The sequence below is a fragment of the Enhydra lutris genome, unplaced genomic scaffold (genome assembly GCF_002288905.1).
Source record: "Enhydra lutris kenyoni isolate GAN:26980312 unplaced genomic scaffold, ASM228890v2 scaffoldscaffold13, whole genome shotgun sequence".
In the NCBI taxonomy this organism is placed as follows: Eukaryota; Metazoa; Chordata; class Mammalia; order Carnivora; family Mustelidae; genus Enhydra; species Enhydra lutris.
The window spans coordinates 49,835,598-49,855,279 of NW_019154097.1; the positions used below are offsets into that span (position 1 = coordinate 49,835,598).

The 19,682-nt window shown below is 46.1% G+C and overlaps 1 protein-coding gene across 2 annotated transcripts; it reads left to right on the plus strand.

Moving 5' to 3' along the window:
* Window positions 1-9,593: 9,593 nt before the first annotated feature.
* Window positions 9,594-18,997, plus strand: LOC111145598 (zinc finger protein 394). Of its 2 annotated transcripts, XM_022500604.1 has the most exons (3): window positions 9,594-10,124; window positions 12,535-12,670; window positions 17,937-18,997. In XM_022500604.1, the coding sequence occupies exons 1-3, from the start codon at window positions 9,672-9,674 to the stop codon at window positions 18,995-18,997; spliced, it is 1,650 nt and encodes a 549-aa protein (XP_022356312.1). In that variant the 5' UTR covers window positions 9,594-9,671. The 2 variants fall into 2 exon arrangements, with proteins under 2 accessions (XP_022356312.1, XP_022356313.1); XM_022500605.1 differs by lacking the exon at window positions 12,535-12,670 and having other exon boundaries at window positions 17,937-18,240.
* Window positions 18,998-19,682: the final 685 nt, after the last annotated feature.

Genomic DNA, 19,682 nt, shown 5'->3' on the forward strand with positions numbered 1-19,682 from the left:
GTTATGTTCATTCCTAAGCGTTTTATCTTTTTTGTTAATATTGTGAATTGGGTTGCTCTTGTTAAAGTGTGTCTGTTAGTTTTTGTTGCATAACAAACCACACCAAATTTAGTGACCTAAAAAAGCAACAACTTATATTTTGCTTATGACTCTGTGGGCTGGCCATTTGGTCCACGCTTAGCTGGGTGACTTTTCTGCTGGGTTCCTTTGGTCTGTGGTCTGCAGCGGGGGAGATAAGCACTTCTCCTTCTGGGGACTAGCTGGTTGTCAGTTGGAGTTCTAGAAGGCATGCGGGGCACATGTTTTCCATCACCTGGCAGCCTAACTTAGACTTGTTCACTTGGTGGTGGCAGGTTACAAAAGCAATAGGCCAGAAGTTGCGAAGGTTCTTGATCCCAGGGCTTGAAACTCAGTGTCACTTCTGCAACATTCTGTTGGTCAGATCAAGCCACAAGATCAGATTCAAATGGTGGGAAAATAGACTCCACTTTTAGAAAGGAGGAACTGCGAAGTGTATTCCTGTACTTTTTTTTTTATCTCTTCTTTATTTTTTTTTAATTTTATTTTTTATAAACATATATTTTTATCCCCAGGGGTACAGGTCTGTGAATCGCCAGGTTTACACACTTCACAGCACTCACTATAGCACATACCCTCCCCAATGTCCATAATCCCACCCCCCCTCCCAACCCCCCTCCCCCCATCAACCCTCAGTTTGTTTGTGAGATTAAGAGTCACTTATGGTTTGTCTCCCTCCCATTCCATCTTGTTTCATTTACTCTTCTCCTACCCCCTTAACCCCCCATGTTGCATCTCCTCTCCCTCATATCAGGGAGATCATATGATAGTTGTCTTTCTCCGATTGACTTATTTCGCTAAGCATGATACCCTCTAGTTCCATCCACGTTGTCGCAAATGGCAAGATTTCATTTCTTTTGATGGCTGCATAGTATTCCATTGTGTATATATACCACATCTTCTTTATCCATTCGTCTGTTGATGGACATCTAGGTTCCTTCCATAGTTTGGCTATTGTAGACATTGCTGCTATAAACATTCGGGTGCACGTGCCCCTTCGGATCACTATGTTTGTATCTTTAGGGTTATTCCTGTACTTTTTGTTTTACTTTTTTGGCCATTTTTGCAATATACCACAATAAGATACTATCAAGAGGAGAGAAAAGGGTGATGATCCAGCTAGTACTGGAAATGGACTTTTTACATATAATCATCACAGCCTGCATGGCATAGTAAAAGACCTGGAAATCGATGCTGTAGGCACTTTGAATTTTGTCTTTATATTAGACCAGACCTTCAGAGAGCTGAATCTTAAATGACACTCTTTTTCTTCCTTCACAGAATTAGCTCTTTTGAATTTGTGCTTTGGGACTTGCCATCGGCTAACACTGAAAGGGCATTAAAATCCGTTAATTTTATTTACTTACTACAGAGATCTTCAGATACTGTCCACTATGTCACACAGTGTCCTTTTCCTGGGCAGTCATGGGAAATTTATCTTCCCACTTGGTATCAAGAATAGCTGAATTTCTCCTAAGCTATTAATATTAATAGTTTGCTTTTACCCAAGACACACTGCATATCACATAACTGATCTTGTTTTCCTTTTGCATTGGTTGCTGAGGCTTTTCAGGGCCAAATTGTGGGCAATCTTTCGCCAGTATGTAGGTGCTTACAGTGGGCCACTTGTAATCTCATTTTTATCCCTGGCCCCATTTATCCTTGCCCTACTTTTCAATTATTTTTCCAATTATTTTTTAAAAGTGAGACAATATGTTGTGGTTAGAGCCCATAATTACACAACCCAGAGGCAGGAGCTGGTAGAACCTGACTGGTAATCACCTGGTGTGCAGACCACCTTGATGGGAGGGGATGAAAAATGCTTGTACTGCTCTCACAGTACTTGTTATTGACTTCCAGATTCCATAATTAGTTATACAAATGGATATTTCGCGAAGCTAGGTTTGCCTGTACTTAGGAATTTGCATTCTGTTCTTAATTCCTTTGCCCATCCTTGGCCACCTGGCCCTAGTGGAAGCCTTGTCCGGAAATACTGGGAAAAGAACTTTTGACTTCCTGCCAGATTGTGGTAACATCCCCACAGAGATGAATAAGTAGACTTATACAAAGTTTCTGCCTTCCAGGAACTTTCAGACCATTTGGAGATATCAGATATAAACATCGGACCAGTTAGGTCTTTAAATTATTATAAATTGCTCCAAATTTTGAGAATGCCAAACCTAAGCCTTGAGAATAATGAAGTTGTTTCTCTAGAAGTGGATTTGTCATAAAGATAAATCCCCAAATAACCTGCCTTTGCCTCTTTCATGCCGTGTTGATGTCTAACCAAAACAGATCCCAGACTAGCCACATAGTTGCTAAAGCAGAAAGTAGGGGTTGATGTTAGGGTCCGTGATCAAAGGAACGAGACTGATACAAAGTGAAGGTCAAGCTAAGCTTTGTTTCGCGCCAAGCATCAAGAATCAAACTGACTGGTCAGAGTTGTCTCTTACGAAAAGGTGCCGACGATGACCCCGGCAAGTCCACTCCCAACGTGGCTGCTCTGGACGAGGCCTTTCCGCAGATGAGGCCACTCCCAGGACGAGGCCACTGCTGATGTGGTCATTCCTCAGACAGGGCTGCTCCCGCAGGGCCACTCTGGAGGAAGCCTCTTCCCCGATGATGCTGCTCCCGCAGGGCCGCTCACCGAGGAAGCCTCTTCCCAGACGAAGCCGCTCACCGGAATGACACAGCTCTGGCAAGGCTGCGGCTCAGGGTGTCAAGGCCGCTCCTGGCAGCAAGGCCGTTTGCGGCGAGGTTGCTGCGGTCTAGGCTGTTCCCCGTGGCGCTGCTGCCCAGGGTCGCGGTGTGTGGGTGGTGGCGAGGCTGCTGGTGTCTCGGGGCCACCGGAGTCTCAGGACCGCTGGTGGCTCGGGACCGCTGGCGTCGGGGCCGTTGGCAGCTCGGGACCGCTGGGACCGCTGGTGGCTCGGGGCCACTAGGACTGCTGGCGGCGGGGCCGCTGGTGTCTCGGTGGTGGCAAGGCTGCTGGCGCCTCAGGGCCGCCGGAGTCTCGGGACCGCTGGCGTCTCGGTAGTGGCGAGGCTGCTGGCGGCGAGGCTGCTCCCCGCACTGCCGCTGCAGATGGCCGCGGTGTGTGGGCGGGGCCGCTGGTGTGGGCCGCTGGCGGCTCGGGGCGCTCCCCGCGGCACTGCTGCCGAGGGCCGTGGTGTGTGGGCGTCTCGACCGCTGGCGGCTCGCGGCCGCTGGGACCGCTGGCGGCTCTTATAGCTCTGACAAGAGCTGTTACAGCTCCTACAGCTCTTAGGAGACGCCAGCGGCCCCGAGAGGTCAGCAGCCTCGCCACCCCCGAGACACCAGCGGCCCCGACGCCAGTGGCCCTGCCCACACACCGCGACCCTCCGCAGCAGCGCCACGGGGAACGGCCTAGACGCCAGCAACCTCGCCGGGAACCCTGAGCTGCTGCCTCGCCAGAGCTGCGTCATTCCGGGGAGCGGCTTCGTCTGGGAAGAGGCTTCCTCAGTGAGCGGCCCTGCGGGAGCAGCATCATCAGGGAAGAGGCTTCCCCCAGAGTGGCCTCGCAGAGCAGCCCTGTCCGGGGGGCAGCCTTGTCAGAGTGGCATCATGGGGAGCAGAGTCTGTGTCATCGTCGCTGTCCTCCTGTCACCGTCGCTGTCGTCATCGCCTCTTCGTTGTTGGGAGTGGCCTCGTCCTGGGAGTGGCTTCCTCCAGAGTGGCCTCTTCTTGGGAGCGGCTCCGACCGGGGAGCGGCCTCCTCTGTGGAGCAGCCTCCTCTGTGGAGCAGCCTCGTCCGGAGTGGCCTTCTTGGGAGTGACCTTGTCGCGATCATCGTCGTCGTCTTTTCGTAAGAGACAGCCCTGATGGGTCAGTTTGATTCTTGATGCTTGGTGCGAAATAAAGCTTAGCTTGACCTTCGCTTTGTATCAGTCTCGTTCCTTTGATCACGGACCCTAAAAGTTGACTCCCTGTGCTTTTGCACAACTTTTAAGATAAATCATTAGTTTGTAATTTAAACTTTAGTCCATAAAGATGTCGTATGGAATTCTGACCTTACCTGGGACTTTGCATTCATAAATCAGGATATTAATTGTACTCATTTAAGTAGATGAATTTTTAAAAAGATTTTATTTATTTATTTGACAGAGGGATCACAAGTAGGCAGAGAGGCAGGCAGAGAGAGAGGGAAGCAGGCTCCTTTCTGAGCAGAGAGCCCGATGCGGAACTCGATCCCAGGACCGTGGGATTAAGACCTGAGTCGAAGGCAGAGGCTTGAACCCATTGAGACCCAGGTACCCCAAACAGATGAATTTTTTTAAAGTGAATTTACGTACAATATATAACTTGGATAATTCTTCACTTGTTAAATAATGCAGATGATTTAATGTAAATATTAAACCAATGTACAGAATTTTACATTTCACTTGTATGATTTGTTTTCTGAACATTGTTGAAGTATAAGTGGATTTGAAACATGTAAAACATGATTATTGTATTTTTATTATAAATTCTGTTCCTTGAAGCAAGGAAAAACCCTCCTAAAATCTTTTTCTATTAAATAGCTAGATTATGGGGCACCTGGGTGGCGCAGTGGGTTAAAGCCTCTGCCTTCAGCTCAGGTCATGATCCCAGCATCCTGGGATCAAGCCCCGCATGGGGCTCTCTGCTCAACAGAGAGCCTGCTTCTCTCTCTCTCTCTGCCTGCCTCTCTGCCTCCTTGTGATCTCTGTCTGTCAAGTAAATAAATAAAATCTTTAAAAAAAAATAGCTAGATTATTTTCTGCTTCTGACTTTTCTGACTATATAGGATCCAAAGGTTAAGCTATTTCCATGATACTTACATAAGTCTTTGGTATTTATGTTTTCAAACATACTATAATGAGGGTACAGTCACAGAGTCCAGCGGTCAAAATGATATCATCATAAAATATTTTTTTAAGATTTTATTTATTTATATGATAGAGCTATCACAAGTAGGCAGAGAGGCAGGCAGAGAGGAGGGGAAGCAGGATCCCTGCTAAGCAGAGAGCTTGATGTGGGGCTCAATCCCAGGACTCCAAGGTCATCACCTAAACTGAAGGCAGAGGCTTAACCCACTGAGCCACCCAGGTGCCCCAATATCATCATAAAATATTTTTTTTTTAAGATTTTATTTATTTATTTGACAGAGAGAGATCACAAGCAGGCAGAGGCAGGCAGAGAGAGAGGAGGAAGCAGGCTCCCTGCTGAGCAGAGAGCCCGATGCGGGGCTCGATCCCAGGACCCTGAGATCATGACCTGAGCCGAAGGCAGCGGCTTAACCCACTGAGCCACCCAGGCGCCCCTCATCATAAAATATTTTTAAATGAAGTTTTAAAATGATCAAAATTCCTGTTACAAACTCAAAGTTTAGTTTCAAATGCTTGGAGGCAAGATACCTATGGTGGAGCTCCATTCCTTCCACATTTTCCCCTGAAATACAACTCTGTTTCACACTGTCACACAAAATATTTATGTGTCCTAGTAATCTATTTACACAAAACATTTAAATTTTGTATTGGTCAGAAAAGTTCATCTGATCTCTTCTTTGCAATTCTTGTGTATACAAGTCACTTGGGGATCTTTTTAAAATACAGATTCTGGGGGTGCCTGGGTGGCTCGCTCAGTGGGTTAAGCCGCTGCCTTCGGCTCAGGTCATGATCTCAGGGTCCTGGGATCAAGCCCCACATTGGGCTCTCTGCTCAGCAGGGAGCCTGCTTCCCTCTCTCTATCTGCCTGCCTCTCTGCCTACTTGTGATCTCTGTCAAATAAATAAATAAAATCTTTAAAAAAAAAATACAGATTCTGGGGCACCTGGGTGGTTCAGTCAGTTAAACCTCTGCCTTAGGCTCAGGTCCTGATCCCCAGCGTCCTGGGATTAAGCCCCACACCAGGCTCCCTGCTCAGTGGAGACCCTTCTTCACCCACTTTTCCCTGCTCTCTCTTTCAAATAAATAAAATCTTTTAAAAATAGAAAAAAAAAATACAGAATCAGATTCAGTAGGTCTGGAGCAAAGCTTAAATTGTGCAATTCTAACGGGCTTCCAGGAGGTTCCAGTGCTGTCTGTGGCCCACAGTCTGAGAAACAAAACCTCATACAGCCCTGTCACCTGTGGGTATGTGTACACCTTGGCTTGGTGCCACATCAGAAAATATTAAAAAAAAACAAACAAAAAGAAAACCTTTCCTTGGGGTCGCCTGGGTGGCTCAGTGGGCTAAAGCCTCTGCCTTCGGCTCAGGTCATGATCTCAGGGTCCTGGTGATGAGGGAGCAAGAGGCTGGCTGAGGACAAAGCAAAAGCTGGCACCTTGCACCCCCTGTCCATCCGCTCCCCCTCGGTAATGTGTGTAGCATTCCTCAGGCACCCCTGACTGCCATAAACGATAAACAAATAGTTAACTTGCAGAGATCACAATCCTGCACGACAGGAGTCTCCCTTGGTTTACAAATCAATAGCCAGAGGCAAATAACTCAGTTCCTCAAGCCCTAATGTCTCCCTCCCCACCATAAACAAAATTGAAGGAGGCTGAGGTGGAAGGGAATGTAAATATAGTTAAATCTCTTCTAAACCTAAATCTCACTAACAAAGACGATTGATAGCAGGACTGGGACATCCCACCAAAAATCTCCCAACTATCTTGATGTTAATGGCTGCCCCAAAGACAACGTTGATCAAACCACAAGGGCAAGGCTTCCGGTAGGCCTCCGATATCCTGGCACCTTGTAGGCCCTCTTTAGCATATGAAAGTTCCATTGAAACCTCCCTTCCCCTCCCCTTCCCCCAACCGCAAGGTACATAACCTGCCGTCTCTCACAACCCGGGGCAGCGGCTCTTTCTGCCCACGGGTCCTGTCCTCGTGCTTTAGTAAACCACCATTTTGCACCAAGATGTCTCAAGAATTCTTTCTTGGTCATCGGCTCCGGACCTCAGCCCACCAAACCTCACCTAGGTTCTAGAACTTCATCACTGGGATCAAGCCCCGCATCGGGCTCTCTGCTGAAGCAGGGAGCCTGCTTCCTCCTCTCTCTCTCTGCCTGCCTCTCTGCCTACTTGTGATCTCTGTGTCTGTCAAATAAATAAATAAAAATATTTTAAAAATAAAAATAAAAACTTTCCTTGGATGAAATGAAAATTAAGTCATCATGCTACCTAATTCCTGATATAAACACTTCATGGAAATTTTTCATGATTAAGGAAGAAGGTGAAGTTTCATTAGAAATGAACAGTAAGGGGTGCCTGTGGCTGACAACAGACTCTTGATTTCTTTTTTTTTTTAAGATTATTTATTTATTTATTTATTTGACAGAGATCACAAGCAGGCAGAGAGGCAGGCAGAGAGAGAGGAGGAAGCAGGCTCCCCGCTGAGCAGAGAGCCCGATGTGGGGCTCTATCCCAGGACCCCGAGATCATGACCCGAGCCAAAGGCAGCGGCTCAACCCACTGAGCCACCCAGGCACCCAGACTCTTGATTTCTGCTGAGGTCAACACAGGGGCACCTGAGTGGCTCAGTCGATTAAGTGTCTGACTTTGGCTCAGGTCATGATCCCAGGGTCCTGGGATCCAGCCCCATGGGTAGGGGAGGGCTCTCTGCTCATTGGGGAACCTACTTCTCCCTCTCCTGCTCCCCCTGCTTGTGTTCCCTCTCTGTCATGTTATGCCCCAATAATGGGTCCGTGATTAAAGGAGCGAGACTGATACAAAGCGAAGGTAAAGCAAAGCTTTATTTCATGCCAAGCATCAAGAATCTAACCGAACGCTCGGGGCGGCACCTCTTACAAGAGAGGACAACCTTTCTCTGTTTCACAGTCTAGCTTTTAAGGGCAAAAACCATGCGGTCGGGCTTGGCCACGCACAGGTGACCAATGAGATTGTAACACACTCAGGAAACTCCATAGTGATGCTAGGTGGCCAATTGAGTTACAATTTACCCTAGTAGACATTTGACCCAGCCTATTACACCTTGATTAGGATTGGCACCAAAAAGGGTTCCCAAAGGGTGGGGGGTCCCTACTCCTTGGTAGCTAGGGAGACAGTATGCAACCCCCTACTGATCGGATGTCTCCACCTGGCCTGGCCCACCCTTCTGTCTAGGCTTTTGTTACCTGAAGCTGGTTTCCGGGACTTGTTTTTAAGTGAATCCCTGGGGGTAGGGAAGCAGGGACAGTTTAACTTTAATGAAAGCCTCTTGCTAAATAGGTCCTTACAGTCAAATAAACAAAACCTTACAAAAATTTGTGTCTTCAGTCCATATGGACATTTTAAGCTTTAATCTCCTAGGTGAAGTCTTTCACGGTACCCTCCCTCCCCATCAGCCATGGTTGTCCATACATGTCAAAATATTGCATTTACCACCCTGTCCTGTAACGATCTAAGTGTCTGACTCTCTTAGGAGACTGAGGATAGAGACTATGTTTACTCTGTCTTGTAATTTTAGTGTCAGGCAGGATGCCTCGGCGTGTAGCAGGTACTCTACAAACCTTTCCTGTATCAACAAGTACCACGTGGACGGACGCTTGTTTACCAATCACTGTACAGGTGGATTTTTAATCTTCTAGGACAAAACTTACGTAAGGGCCTATTCAGCCAGAGCAGCCCCACCCCGGTTGAACTGCCATGTTGCTGTAAAGCTTAAATTGACCTTGCTCCCCACAGGAAACTTATTTAAAAGCAAGTCCTGGAAACCAGTCCCAGGTAACAAAGTCCAAGTACAAGGGTGGGTCAGGCCAGGTGGAGGTATTTAATCAGTGGGGGCGCATACTGTCTCCTAGCTACCCAGGAGTATGGGCCCCCGCCCTTTGGGAGCCTTTTGGCGCCAATCCTAACCAAGGTGTGATAGGCTGGTTCAAATGTCTACTAGGGTAAATTGTAATTCAATTGGTCGCCTAGCATCACTGTGGAGTTTCCTGTGTGTGGCCAGGCCCAACCACATGGCCTTTGCTCTATAAAAGTTAGTCTGGAAAGCAAGGAGGGGTAGTCCTCTCTGGAGGGGCTGCCGAACCTGTGTGTTTGACGGTCAGTCTGATTCCTGATGCTTGGCGGGAAATAAAGCTTTGCTTGACCTTTGCTTTGTATCAGTCTCGCTCCTTTAATCATGGACCCAATTTTGGGGGACCCAACACTTGCAAAACTTTATTCACAGACAACGTGTTTAAAAATGACATTCAAGCTGTAAAATAAGAGTATCACTTAGTTCTATTGAGCTCAACCACTGCAAACTCTTCCAGGAGGGTACACACACAAAGCACCTGAGGAAGGGGCGGAAGGGCACACTACAGAGATGGACCTCACTCCTCCCGGGCGCCTAGAGAGGCCCAGGAAATGCCCGGGAGGGAGGGCACCACCGGAAGTTGGTGACGCACTTCCGGGATCGTTTTTTAGTACTTTTTGTCACGGGGAGAGGCGGGTAGTGGGTGGAATACCTGCGGGTGGGAGGAGTATCAGAGGGGGCCGGGCAGAGTAGGGCCCTGCTGGGGACGGGATAGTCGGAAGCGGCAGTTCTGGGGAAGGCCGATGAGTTCCGGGGCTTTTTGTAGGGTTTGCTGTCTTAGTCACCTGAAGGCAGAACTCCGGGAAAGTCAGCACGCGCCAGAGGACGATGAGCTCGAGCTTGACCGCGAGTCAAGTCACTGACGCTGAGACAGGAGCCTGGATGGCAGCTGCGAGGTCGAGGGTCGGCGCGCCGTCTCTGCGTGATGGACTTTTGATAGTGAAAGTGGAGGAGGATTCTCCCGAACGTCAGGAGCCCGACCGGTCCGGGGACTTTCAGGATCCGGAAAAGTCGCGACAGCGTTTTAGGCGGTTCCGTTACCAGGAGGTGGCTGGACCCGATGAGGCACTAAACCGGCTTAGGGAACTTTGTCGCCGGTGGCTGAGACCCGAGATGCACTCAAAGGAGCAGATCCTGGAGCTGCTGGTGCTGGAGCAGTTCCTGAGCATCCTGCCCCAGGAGCTTCAGGCCTGGGTGCGGAGGCACTGCCCGCAGAGCGCGGAGAAGGCTGCGGCCGCGGTGCGCGCTTTTCAGAGAACGCTGGATGGGGCTTCACCCCAGGTGAGGAGTCAAAGTGTTTTGGTGGCCGGGATGCTGAGTTTCAGACCTTCTTTCCTAACTATGCTTTGTCCTAACTTCAGGGTGTGCATGAAAATTCCTTTTCGTAGGGAAACAGTGACAAGTAAATCTATCCAGGAAATGATCCTTGAGTTATAGACGTCTGAGCACAAAATCAACGTGGGAGCATTGTTTACCCATTGTAAGACACGCTGTCGTCTAACTAGATTATTTGGGGAAGAAAGATGGCAGATGGAACGTGGCTTGATGTTGTTAACTACTTAGGCTAGAGCAGCAATTCTCCACCACTTTCTTTTACTTTTTAGAAGTTTAGCGACCCCCCTGCTCTTACAGTTGATACTGGTACTCGGCAGAGGGGAAATGGGCTATACTGGAATTAACTGATTATACCTATGTGATGAAGCCTCCATAAAAAATCTGAACAGTGAGAGATTGGGAGAGCTTTCTGTGGGTGAACACATCCATGTACCCAGAGGGTCACAAACCCTAACTCTTTGGGGGACAGCTCCTCCTCTCTGGACCCTCCCAGACCTCACTATGTATCTTCTCATTTGGTTGTTCATCTGTATCCTTTATTATACCTCTTTGTAATAAACTGGTAAACCAAAGTGTTTCCCAAAGTACTGTGAGCTCTTCAAGCAAAGAGTCAAATTGGTAGGGGGGAGATCTTGGGAATCCCTGATTTATGGTCAAGTCAGAAATAGTGGGTAACCTGGAGACCTGCTGCTTCCAAAGTTGAGAGGAGAGGATAGTCTTGTGGGACCCCACTTAACCTGTGGGATCTGAGTCTATATCCAGATAGATAGTACCAGAATTGAGTTAAACTTTAGGATACGCAGCTGGTATTACAGAATTCCCTGATATATGAGAACCCCTAAATCTGGTGTTAGAAGTGAAGGAGTGTTGGGGTGAAAGTATTCAGAGTACTGAGAGTAGAAGAGACATACAGGAAGGAGTATGATTTTCATTTACAAGGAAGCAGAGGCAAGGGTCAGGAAAGAACAAGCTTTATTATACTCAGATCTTAGAAACAGGAGGCACAGCATGACACTCAGAGCTTCCTGGGAAGGACAGCAGGGGTGGTGAGGAGGCAGAACACTGGAGCAAGGGGAAGGTTTAGGCCAGAGCCTGTACTGAGGTTTCTCAAGGAAAGACAAGGCAGAGCAGGGGAACAGTTTAGAATTGGTTGGTTTGAATAATTTTAATAGTCTCTAACCTATAGGGCTGGTCTGTAGTTGGCCTGATACCTGCTCCTAGGATGAAGAAGGTAGAGGAGTGTTACCTCCTGGAGTATACAGGCCAGGTAGAGAAGGTATGGCTTGAGATTGAGTAGTATTGGCTAAGTCTTTTTTTTTTTTTTTAACTCTTTTTTTTTTTTTTAAGATTTTTTTTTTTTTTTTTTAATTTTTTTTTTTGGACAGAGAGAGAGGGATCACAAGCAGGCCGAGAGGCAGGCAGAGAGAGAGGGGGAAGCAGGCTACCTGCTGAGCAGAGAGCCCCATGAGGGGCTGGATCCCAGGACCCTGACTGAGATCATGACCTGAGCCGAAGGCAGAGGCTTAACGCACTGAGCCACCCAGGCCCCCCTGGCTGAGCCTTTTGCTCTAAGAATTGACTAGCCCTGGGAAGGGCAGTCTCCCTAGCCAGAAAAAAAAAAAAAAAAAAAAAAAAAATTAAAGCTATCAAAACAACACAAGGAAATTTTAAAATATATTTCTTTTTCCTGTTGTTTAGTGAGAGATTCTTGGAGTCAATTTGTGACCCATCACTGAAGCCTGGACTGACCTCTCCCCAAACCAGTGTTGGAACCTTCCCTTTCTAAGAACTGCGGTTTTACCCTCTGTGAATGGTCAACTTAGATTTAAATAAGCTATCGCAAAAGATCATCTTGCTGGTTAATTACTTATAGGGCAATGGTCATGGGAAGGGAAAGTAAATGTTATTGAACAGCTGCTGTCAGTGAGCTACCCTCATGTTCTTAAATTATTTGTATGCATTTCACACATGAGGTGACCAAGTCTCAGAGCCAGCACTGGAATTTGGGACTTCCTGGCTACCTGTATATTTTTAATCTATATCAGATTTCCACTTGGATTAATCACAGTGATATAACTCAAATGAAGATTTTTCTCTTTCCCCACATTAGTGTAAACAGTCCACAGAAAAGCTTTTCAGGATTGCAAGAGAATTTCAGCCTCTTCGTTACTTTGAAACTCCAGTCAGTCCAAGACTCACTGGAAAAGACTCAACAGTCATGGTTGTTACTTGATTCCCAGGGCTTCCTGCTCAGTGTTTGCAGACTCCTCTGGAGTCTGGCCTCATCTGGAGATGAGTGGTCACTTACGCTGTCCTGGGACAGCAGGCGCTGAGTGGAGGTCTCATGTTGTTTCAGGAGTTGGTGATGGTTGACAATGTGGCTGTGTCTCTAACTTGGGAGGAGTGGGACCACCTGGACCTAGCTCAGAGGAACTTCTGCTGGGAGAACGCCCTGAAGGACTGTAGAAACACGGTCTCACTGGTCACTCCGAGTAAGTGTTGACTTCATTTCAAGCTGTGGGTGATTTGTGGAGGGCCAGTCACACAGACAAGTTGAGAGCTGTTATTGTCTCTTTTGTGACCCAACAGGACCTTGCTGTTCTATGTTGTTAGGTGAGAGATTCAGCTTTTTTTTTTTTTTTTTTAAGATTTTATTTATTTATTTGACAGAGGGAGGCAGAGAAAGAGGGGGAAGCAGGCTCCCTGCTGTGCAGAGAGCCCGATGAGGGGCTCGATCCCAGGACCCTGAGACCATGACCTGAGCCGACAGCAGAGGCTTTAACCCACTGAGCCACCCAGGCGCCCCTAGATTCAGCTTTTTATTTTCATTCATTTTAAATAAAATACATACAGAAAAATACAAAAAATATAATGGGCATCTGTGTATCTACCACCCAGGTTTAGCAAATTTAATATTTCAGTATGTTAATATATCCCTGTATGATTCTTTTGCACCTTGCCTTTTTTTTTTTTTTTTTCCCCCTTGCCAGCATTACATTTTTGGGATTTATCCATGTTGACATATGTAACTCTCATTCATTCATTTTTTTTTTTAATAATATATTTTATTTATTTATTTGACAGAGATCACAAGTAGGCAGAGAGGCAGAGAGAGGAGGAAGCAGGCTCCCTGCTGAGCAGAGAGCCCGATGTGGGGCTCGATCCCAGGACCCTGGGATCATGACCCGAGCCGAAGGCAGAGGCTTTAACCCACTGAGCCACCCAGGCGCCCCTCATTCATTCATTTTAACACTGGTATATTTCATTGTATGAGTAGTCCAAAATTCATTTATCCAGTGTCCTATCAATGGACATCAAAGCTTCTAGTTTTTCACCATTACAAATAGCATTACATCAAACATTCTTGAATCATTACGTGTTCATTTATTGGAACTCCTAAGAGAATAGACTTAGGCATGTTTGCCCATTTTGCTGTTCAGAAGGACTGTAACCAGTTTGGGCTCCTACCAGCAATATGTGAGAATTCTTTCTCTGCATCCTGGCAACTTTGGGGTTCAGCTGATGGCATGATGTCGTAACACAGTAGCTCATGTGTTCCTTTTGAAATATTATATCACACATCTCCGAACCTGCAATGACTCTCTATTTCACACAGAATAAAAGCCTAATGCGACAAGGCCCTGTCACCCTGCCCACCCCTCTCCTACTGTGCCCCTCATTCACTGTACTTCAACCCCACTGACCTTCTGCTCCTGGAACATGGTGGGCGTACTGCATCCTTTACCTTCTCTATTTAATACCTCTCCTTGGAATAATCTTCCTCCAATTCTCCACTAAGCAGACTCCTTGACTTGTTTCAAGTCTTTGCTCAGATCTCAGTCTTCAGTGAGGCCTGACCTGACCATCATGTTTTGATAACACAGTTTGCCTTCCATTGTCTCCTTCTCCCATGTTGCTGACCAATCCCTTACCTTCCTCAATTTGGTCCACAGCATTTATCACCCTCTGACTTCTTATAGAATATATTTTATGCTCATTTTGTTGTCTGACCACCCCTTCTAGACTGTAAACTCCACAAGGTGGGGGGGATTTTGTCTGCTTGGTTCTAACATATCCCAAGCACTTGGAATAGTGGTTGGCATACAGTAGGTGCTCAATAAATACTAGGTGGATTAGAGAACGAATGGTATCTTATTATTTTAACTTGCATTTTCCTGATTCCTACTGGCTTAAATATCTTTCCAGATTTTTGTTTCGGACTTTCTATGAATTGCCTGTTTATATCCTATCTCCCTTCCTTTCCTGTGTTATTATTTTTCATTGTTTTGTGGCAGTTCTTTGTATTTTTTATATTAACTCTTTGTTGTTTTACTGGTTATATAAGTGGCTTTTCACGATGACATCTCTAGTTATGTAGAATTTAAAAAATTTAATATATGGTTGACTTGTACATGCAGGGTTTAGGGGCACCAGCCCCTTCCCCCCACAGCCAGAAATCCACATATAACTTTTAACTCCGCAAAAACTTAATCATAGCCTACCATTGACTGGAAGCCTTATAGGTAAAATAAACTGTCAATTAACACATATTTTATGTTATGTATAATACATACTATATTGTTACTTTAAAGTGGGCTAGAAAAAAGGAAGTGTTCTTAAGAAAATCATAAGGAAGAGAAAAGACCCTTACAGTACTGTATTGTCTTTTTTTTTTTTTTTTTTTTTTGCCTTCGGTATTGTACCATCTTTACCAAAAAATCCACACATGAGTGGGCCTACACGGTTCAAACCCTTGTTTGAACATCAACTATGGTCGGATTTTTAATCTTTTATTATGTGGTTTGTGTTTTTCCAATCTTAGGAAAATACCAGGGGTGCCTGGGTGGCTCAGTTGTTAAGTGTCTGCCTTCGGCTCAGGTCATGATCCCAGGGTCCTGGGATCAAGTCCCACATCAATTTCCCTGCTCAGTGGAGAGTCTGCTTTCCCTCTCCCTCTGCCTGCTGCTCTGCCTACTTGTGCTCTATCTCTCTGTCAAATAATTAAATAAAATCTTTTTTTAAGGAGCGCCTGGGTGGCTCAGTGGGTTAAAGCCTCTGCCTTTGGCTCAGGTCATGATCTCAGGGTCATGGGATCGAACCCCGCATCGGGTTCTCTGCTCAGCAGGGAGCTTGCTTCCTCCTCTCTCTCTCTCTGCCTACTTGTGATCTATGTCTGTCAAATAAATAAATATATCTTCTAAAAAAAGATTTTTTTAAAAGATTTTATTTACTTATTTGACGGAGAGAAACACAATGAGAGAGGGAACAGAAGCAGGGGGAGTAGGAGAGGGAGAAGCAGGGGGAGTAGGAGAGGGAGAAGCAGGCTTCCCACCAAGCAGGGAGCCTGATGTGGGCCTCAGTCCCAGGATCCTGGGATCATGACCTGAGCTGAAGGCAGACGCTTAACAGCTGACCCACCCAGGCTCCCCCAAACATAAGAATTCTGACTGAAAACTGTTTTGGGGTAGGATTGTGACCTGGTGGTCTTCAATATAGGGTCAGTCATCTGGTGCTGTGCGCTTTTTTGTTTTTTATTTTTGAGTACAGTTGGCACACAAATATTACACTAGTTTCAGGTGTAGAGCATAGTAATTTGACAAGTTGATACATTATGCTCTGTTCACAAATGTAGCTACCATCTGTCCCATTACATTACATCCTATTACAATATCGTCGACTGTCTTTCTCACGCTGTGCCTTTTATTCTGGTGACTTACTCCATAACTGGAAGCCTGTATCTCCCACTCCCCTTCACGCATTTTGCTAAGTCCTCCCACCCTCTCCCTCCTGGCGACCATCAGTTTGTTCTCTGTGTTTACAGGTCTGATTCTGTTTTTTGTTTGTTTATTTTTCTTCTTTAGATTCTACTTATGAGTGGAAATCCTATGGTATTTGTCTTTCTCAGTCTTACTTATTTCATTTATTTATTTATTTGTTTTTAATTTATTAAGTTGTTTGGTTTTTGTTTTTTTTTTTTTTAAGATTTTATTTATTTATTTGAGAGAGAGGCAGTGAGAGAGAGCATGAGCGAAGAGAAGGTCAGAGGGAGAAGCAGACTCCCCGTGGAGCTGGGAGCCTGATGCGGGATTCGATCCCAGAACTCTGGGATCATGACCTGAGCCGAAAGCAGTTGTCCAACCAACTGAGCCACCCAGGCATCCCTGTTTGGGTTTTCTTAAAAGTAAACTCTTCACCCAGCCTGGGCCTTGAACTCAAAACCCTGAGTCAAAAATCAACAGTCGGATGCGTTTAACTGACTGAGCCACCCAGGTGTCCCCAAAGTTTTTTTTCTTTTCTTTTCTTTTCTTTTTTTTTTTTTTTTTTAAATGACTTTATTTTTAAGTAATTTGTACACCCAGCCTGGGGCTCAAACCCACAACCCTGATATCAAGAGTCACATGTTCCACCAAATAAGCCAGCTAAGTACCCTCTGCAAAATCTTTTTTTTTTTTTTTTTTTAATTTTTATATAATCCCAATAGCTTATTTTTGCTCTTGTTTCCCTTGCCTCAGGAGCCTTGTGTAGAAAACAGCCAATTCAGAGAAATTACTGCCTATACTCTCTTCTAGGATCTTTACGGTGTCAGGTCTCACATTTAGGTCTTTAATTTTGTATTGATTTTGTATTTATTTTTGTTTACGGTGTTAGAAAGTGGTCCAGCTTTACTCATTTACGTGTAGCTGTCTGGTTTTCCCAGTATGGTTTATTAAAGAGACTCCCTTTTCCCCATTGTATATTCATGCTTCGTTTGTCATCAAGTAATTGACCACACAAGTGTGGGTTTATTTCTGGGCGCTCTGTTCTGTTTTTGTGCCAGTACCATGCTATTTTGATGACTACAGATGTGTAGTATATCTTAAAATCTGATGTTGTGATTTGTTCTTTCTCAGCATTGCTTTGGCTGTCGGGTGCTGTTTTATTTGGGAATTCCCATATTTCAGGCCTGGGCTGGCAAGTTTTACCACAGAGGGATTTATTCAACAAATATTTTGAGTGTGCAGTAAGCCAGGTGCTGTTCTAGGTATTGGGGACATAATAGGGAATAAAACCAGTGAAATCCCTTCCCTTTCTGCCTGGAGGATGTCCGCTTTGGAGCTCAAGGGTTGGGGCAGGAGCGGCCAACAGTGCACTGAGGTTCTCCCAATTGTGTGTCCTTTTTCACTTGATTCTCCTGATAGGCAAGTGGTCCCCGCCCTCTGTTCTCAGTTGTGCCTGACGTCCCCAACTCAGAATTTATCTGATTCAGTCTCCCTGGAGTGTAAACTTCAGATATTCTGGATTGGGTGGCTAGACTGCTCCCCTGTAAACTTTGAGTCAGTTCAAGATCTGTCTCCCACGCAGACCATGCCTCCAGACATTGGAGGCACGTGGTGTGTCTGTTACGATAACTCATTACATGAGTAGAATTTCTCTTGTTAAACCATCCATTCATGGGGTACGGCCTGTCCTGTCCTTCTTGACAACCTTTCCAGATGTGCCTCTGTCATGACATTGTGACTCCTATAATAGTGAAATGGGCAGGGGGGAAAGAGATGGGTTTGTGGGTGTAGGCGCAGGTATAAAAGGAAAGGAATGGGGTTTATACTGGTAAATATGAGCACATCTGGCAGATGGATTAAAATAATTTAACTTGGGGAGTGGTTCATGGAGAATATTAAAAGGGTTTTGAGGGGGGTATTTTATTGCGGCTGCTTTTACGTGTCACTCCTGTGCAGGGATGACATGTCAGCCATTTTTCCTTTCTTTTTCATGTTTCAGGTTTGGAAACCAGAACTGAGAACAAAGAATTTATTCCAAAGCAAGAAGTTTTAGAAGAAGTAGAGCCACAGGGGCAGCTACAAGAAGGGTTCCACAGGAAGGGTCCCCCGTTTTCTAGGTGTGGTGATACCCACGAGAACAGGGTAGGAAATCTGAAACTTGAAAATTCTCCTGAAGAGGAAGGACTCACCAGCACCATAGATCTCAAGAATGGTTCCACAGAAGAGGGAGACTCCAAAAATAATGAATTTGGCAACAGTGCCCCGACTTCAAACTTTGTTCCTTGTCCACACATCCAGACAGCGGAGAGGCCCATTAATGGGAACGAACAGGGGAACAGTTGGAAAGAATGTCGAGACCTGGTAAAACGTCAGAGGGTGAAACCTCAGGGCTCTGTCGCCAGTGAGGGACATTCCCGCAGGGCATGTCTTTCTGAGACCCAGCAGCAGTTCCGTGAAGAAAAGCCTTACAGATGTAACCACTGTGAGAAGGGTTTCAAACAGCGTTCTGACCTTTTTAAACACCAGCGAATCCACACGGGGGAGAAACCCTACGAATGCCAAGAATGCAGGAAGAGCTTCAGCCAGAGTGCCGCCCTGATTAAACACCAGAGGACACACACCGGCGAGAAGCCCTACACCTGCCCCAAATGTGGGGATAGCTTCAGACAGAGCTCCCACCTCAAACGGCACCAGAGAATCCACGTGGGGGAGAAACACTTCAAGTGTAACGAATGTGGGGAAACCTGCCGCACTTCCAACCGTTTCAGACACCAGAGGATACATAAAGGGGAGAGACCCTATACGTGTGAAGAGTGTGAGAAGAGCTTCAAACGGTGTTCAGACCTCTCTAAACATCAGAGAGTCCACACTGGCGAGAAGCCATACGGGTGTTCTGTGTGTGGGAAACGCTTCAGTCAGAGCGCAACCCTCATTACACACCAGAGGACCCACACTGGAGAAAAGCCTTATAAATGTCTTGAATGTGGGGAAAGCTTTAGACAGAGTTCACACCTGATCCGACACCAAAGGACCCACAGAAATAAAGTCCCACTGTTCTGACATGGCTCCTGCCTGGCTGTTTCGGTTGGTTGGTTCCTTCCATTGTCCAGAAACTACATTCTTGGGCATTTGGAGTATTTCAGTCAATTGTGGGTCATGTTTCCACAGGCATCACAGTTAAGACAGATCAGTGAGTCTGACTTGAGTCTCTACCTACTCAGAACATTGCAGTGAAGCAGGAATGTGTAAGTGGGGAGCCCTTCCAAAGGATGGTCCCAGGGAAGGGCCTTCCGACATATGATAGTTCTGTCCTCTTCCCTCTTCTTACCACTTTTAGACCCAAACCTTGCCCGCTCCACTTATTTCCCTGAGAAATATTTTAGTCTCTTAGAACTGTCTTTCCACCTCGATGGTGGACGGGGATTTCAAGTAGGATAATCCAAAACACGTGTAAAGTTCGGTGCGTACAAGAGGCATTCTATATTTTTTGTGCTTTTTTTTTTTAAAGATTTTATTTATTTATTTGACAGAGATCACAAGTAGGCAGAGAGGCAGGCAGATAGAGAGGAGGAAGCAAGCACCCCACTGAGCAAAGAGCCCGATGCGGGGCTCGATCCCAGAACCCTGGGATCATGACCTGAGCTGAAGCAGAGGCTTTAACCCACTGAGCCATCCAGGTGCCTCTATTTTTTGCTTTTTTAAACACTGACTTTGCAGAGTCTCTTCCCCATTCTAGGAGTTGTTT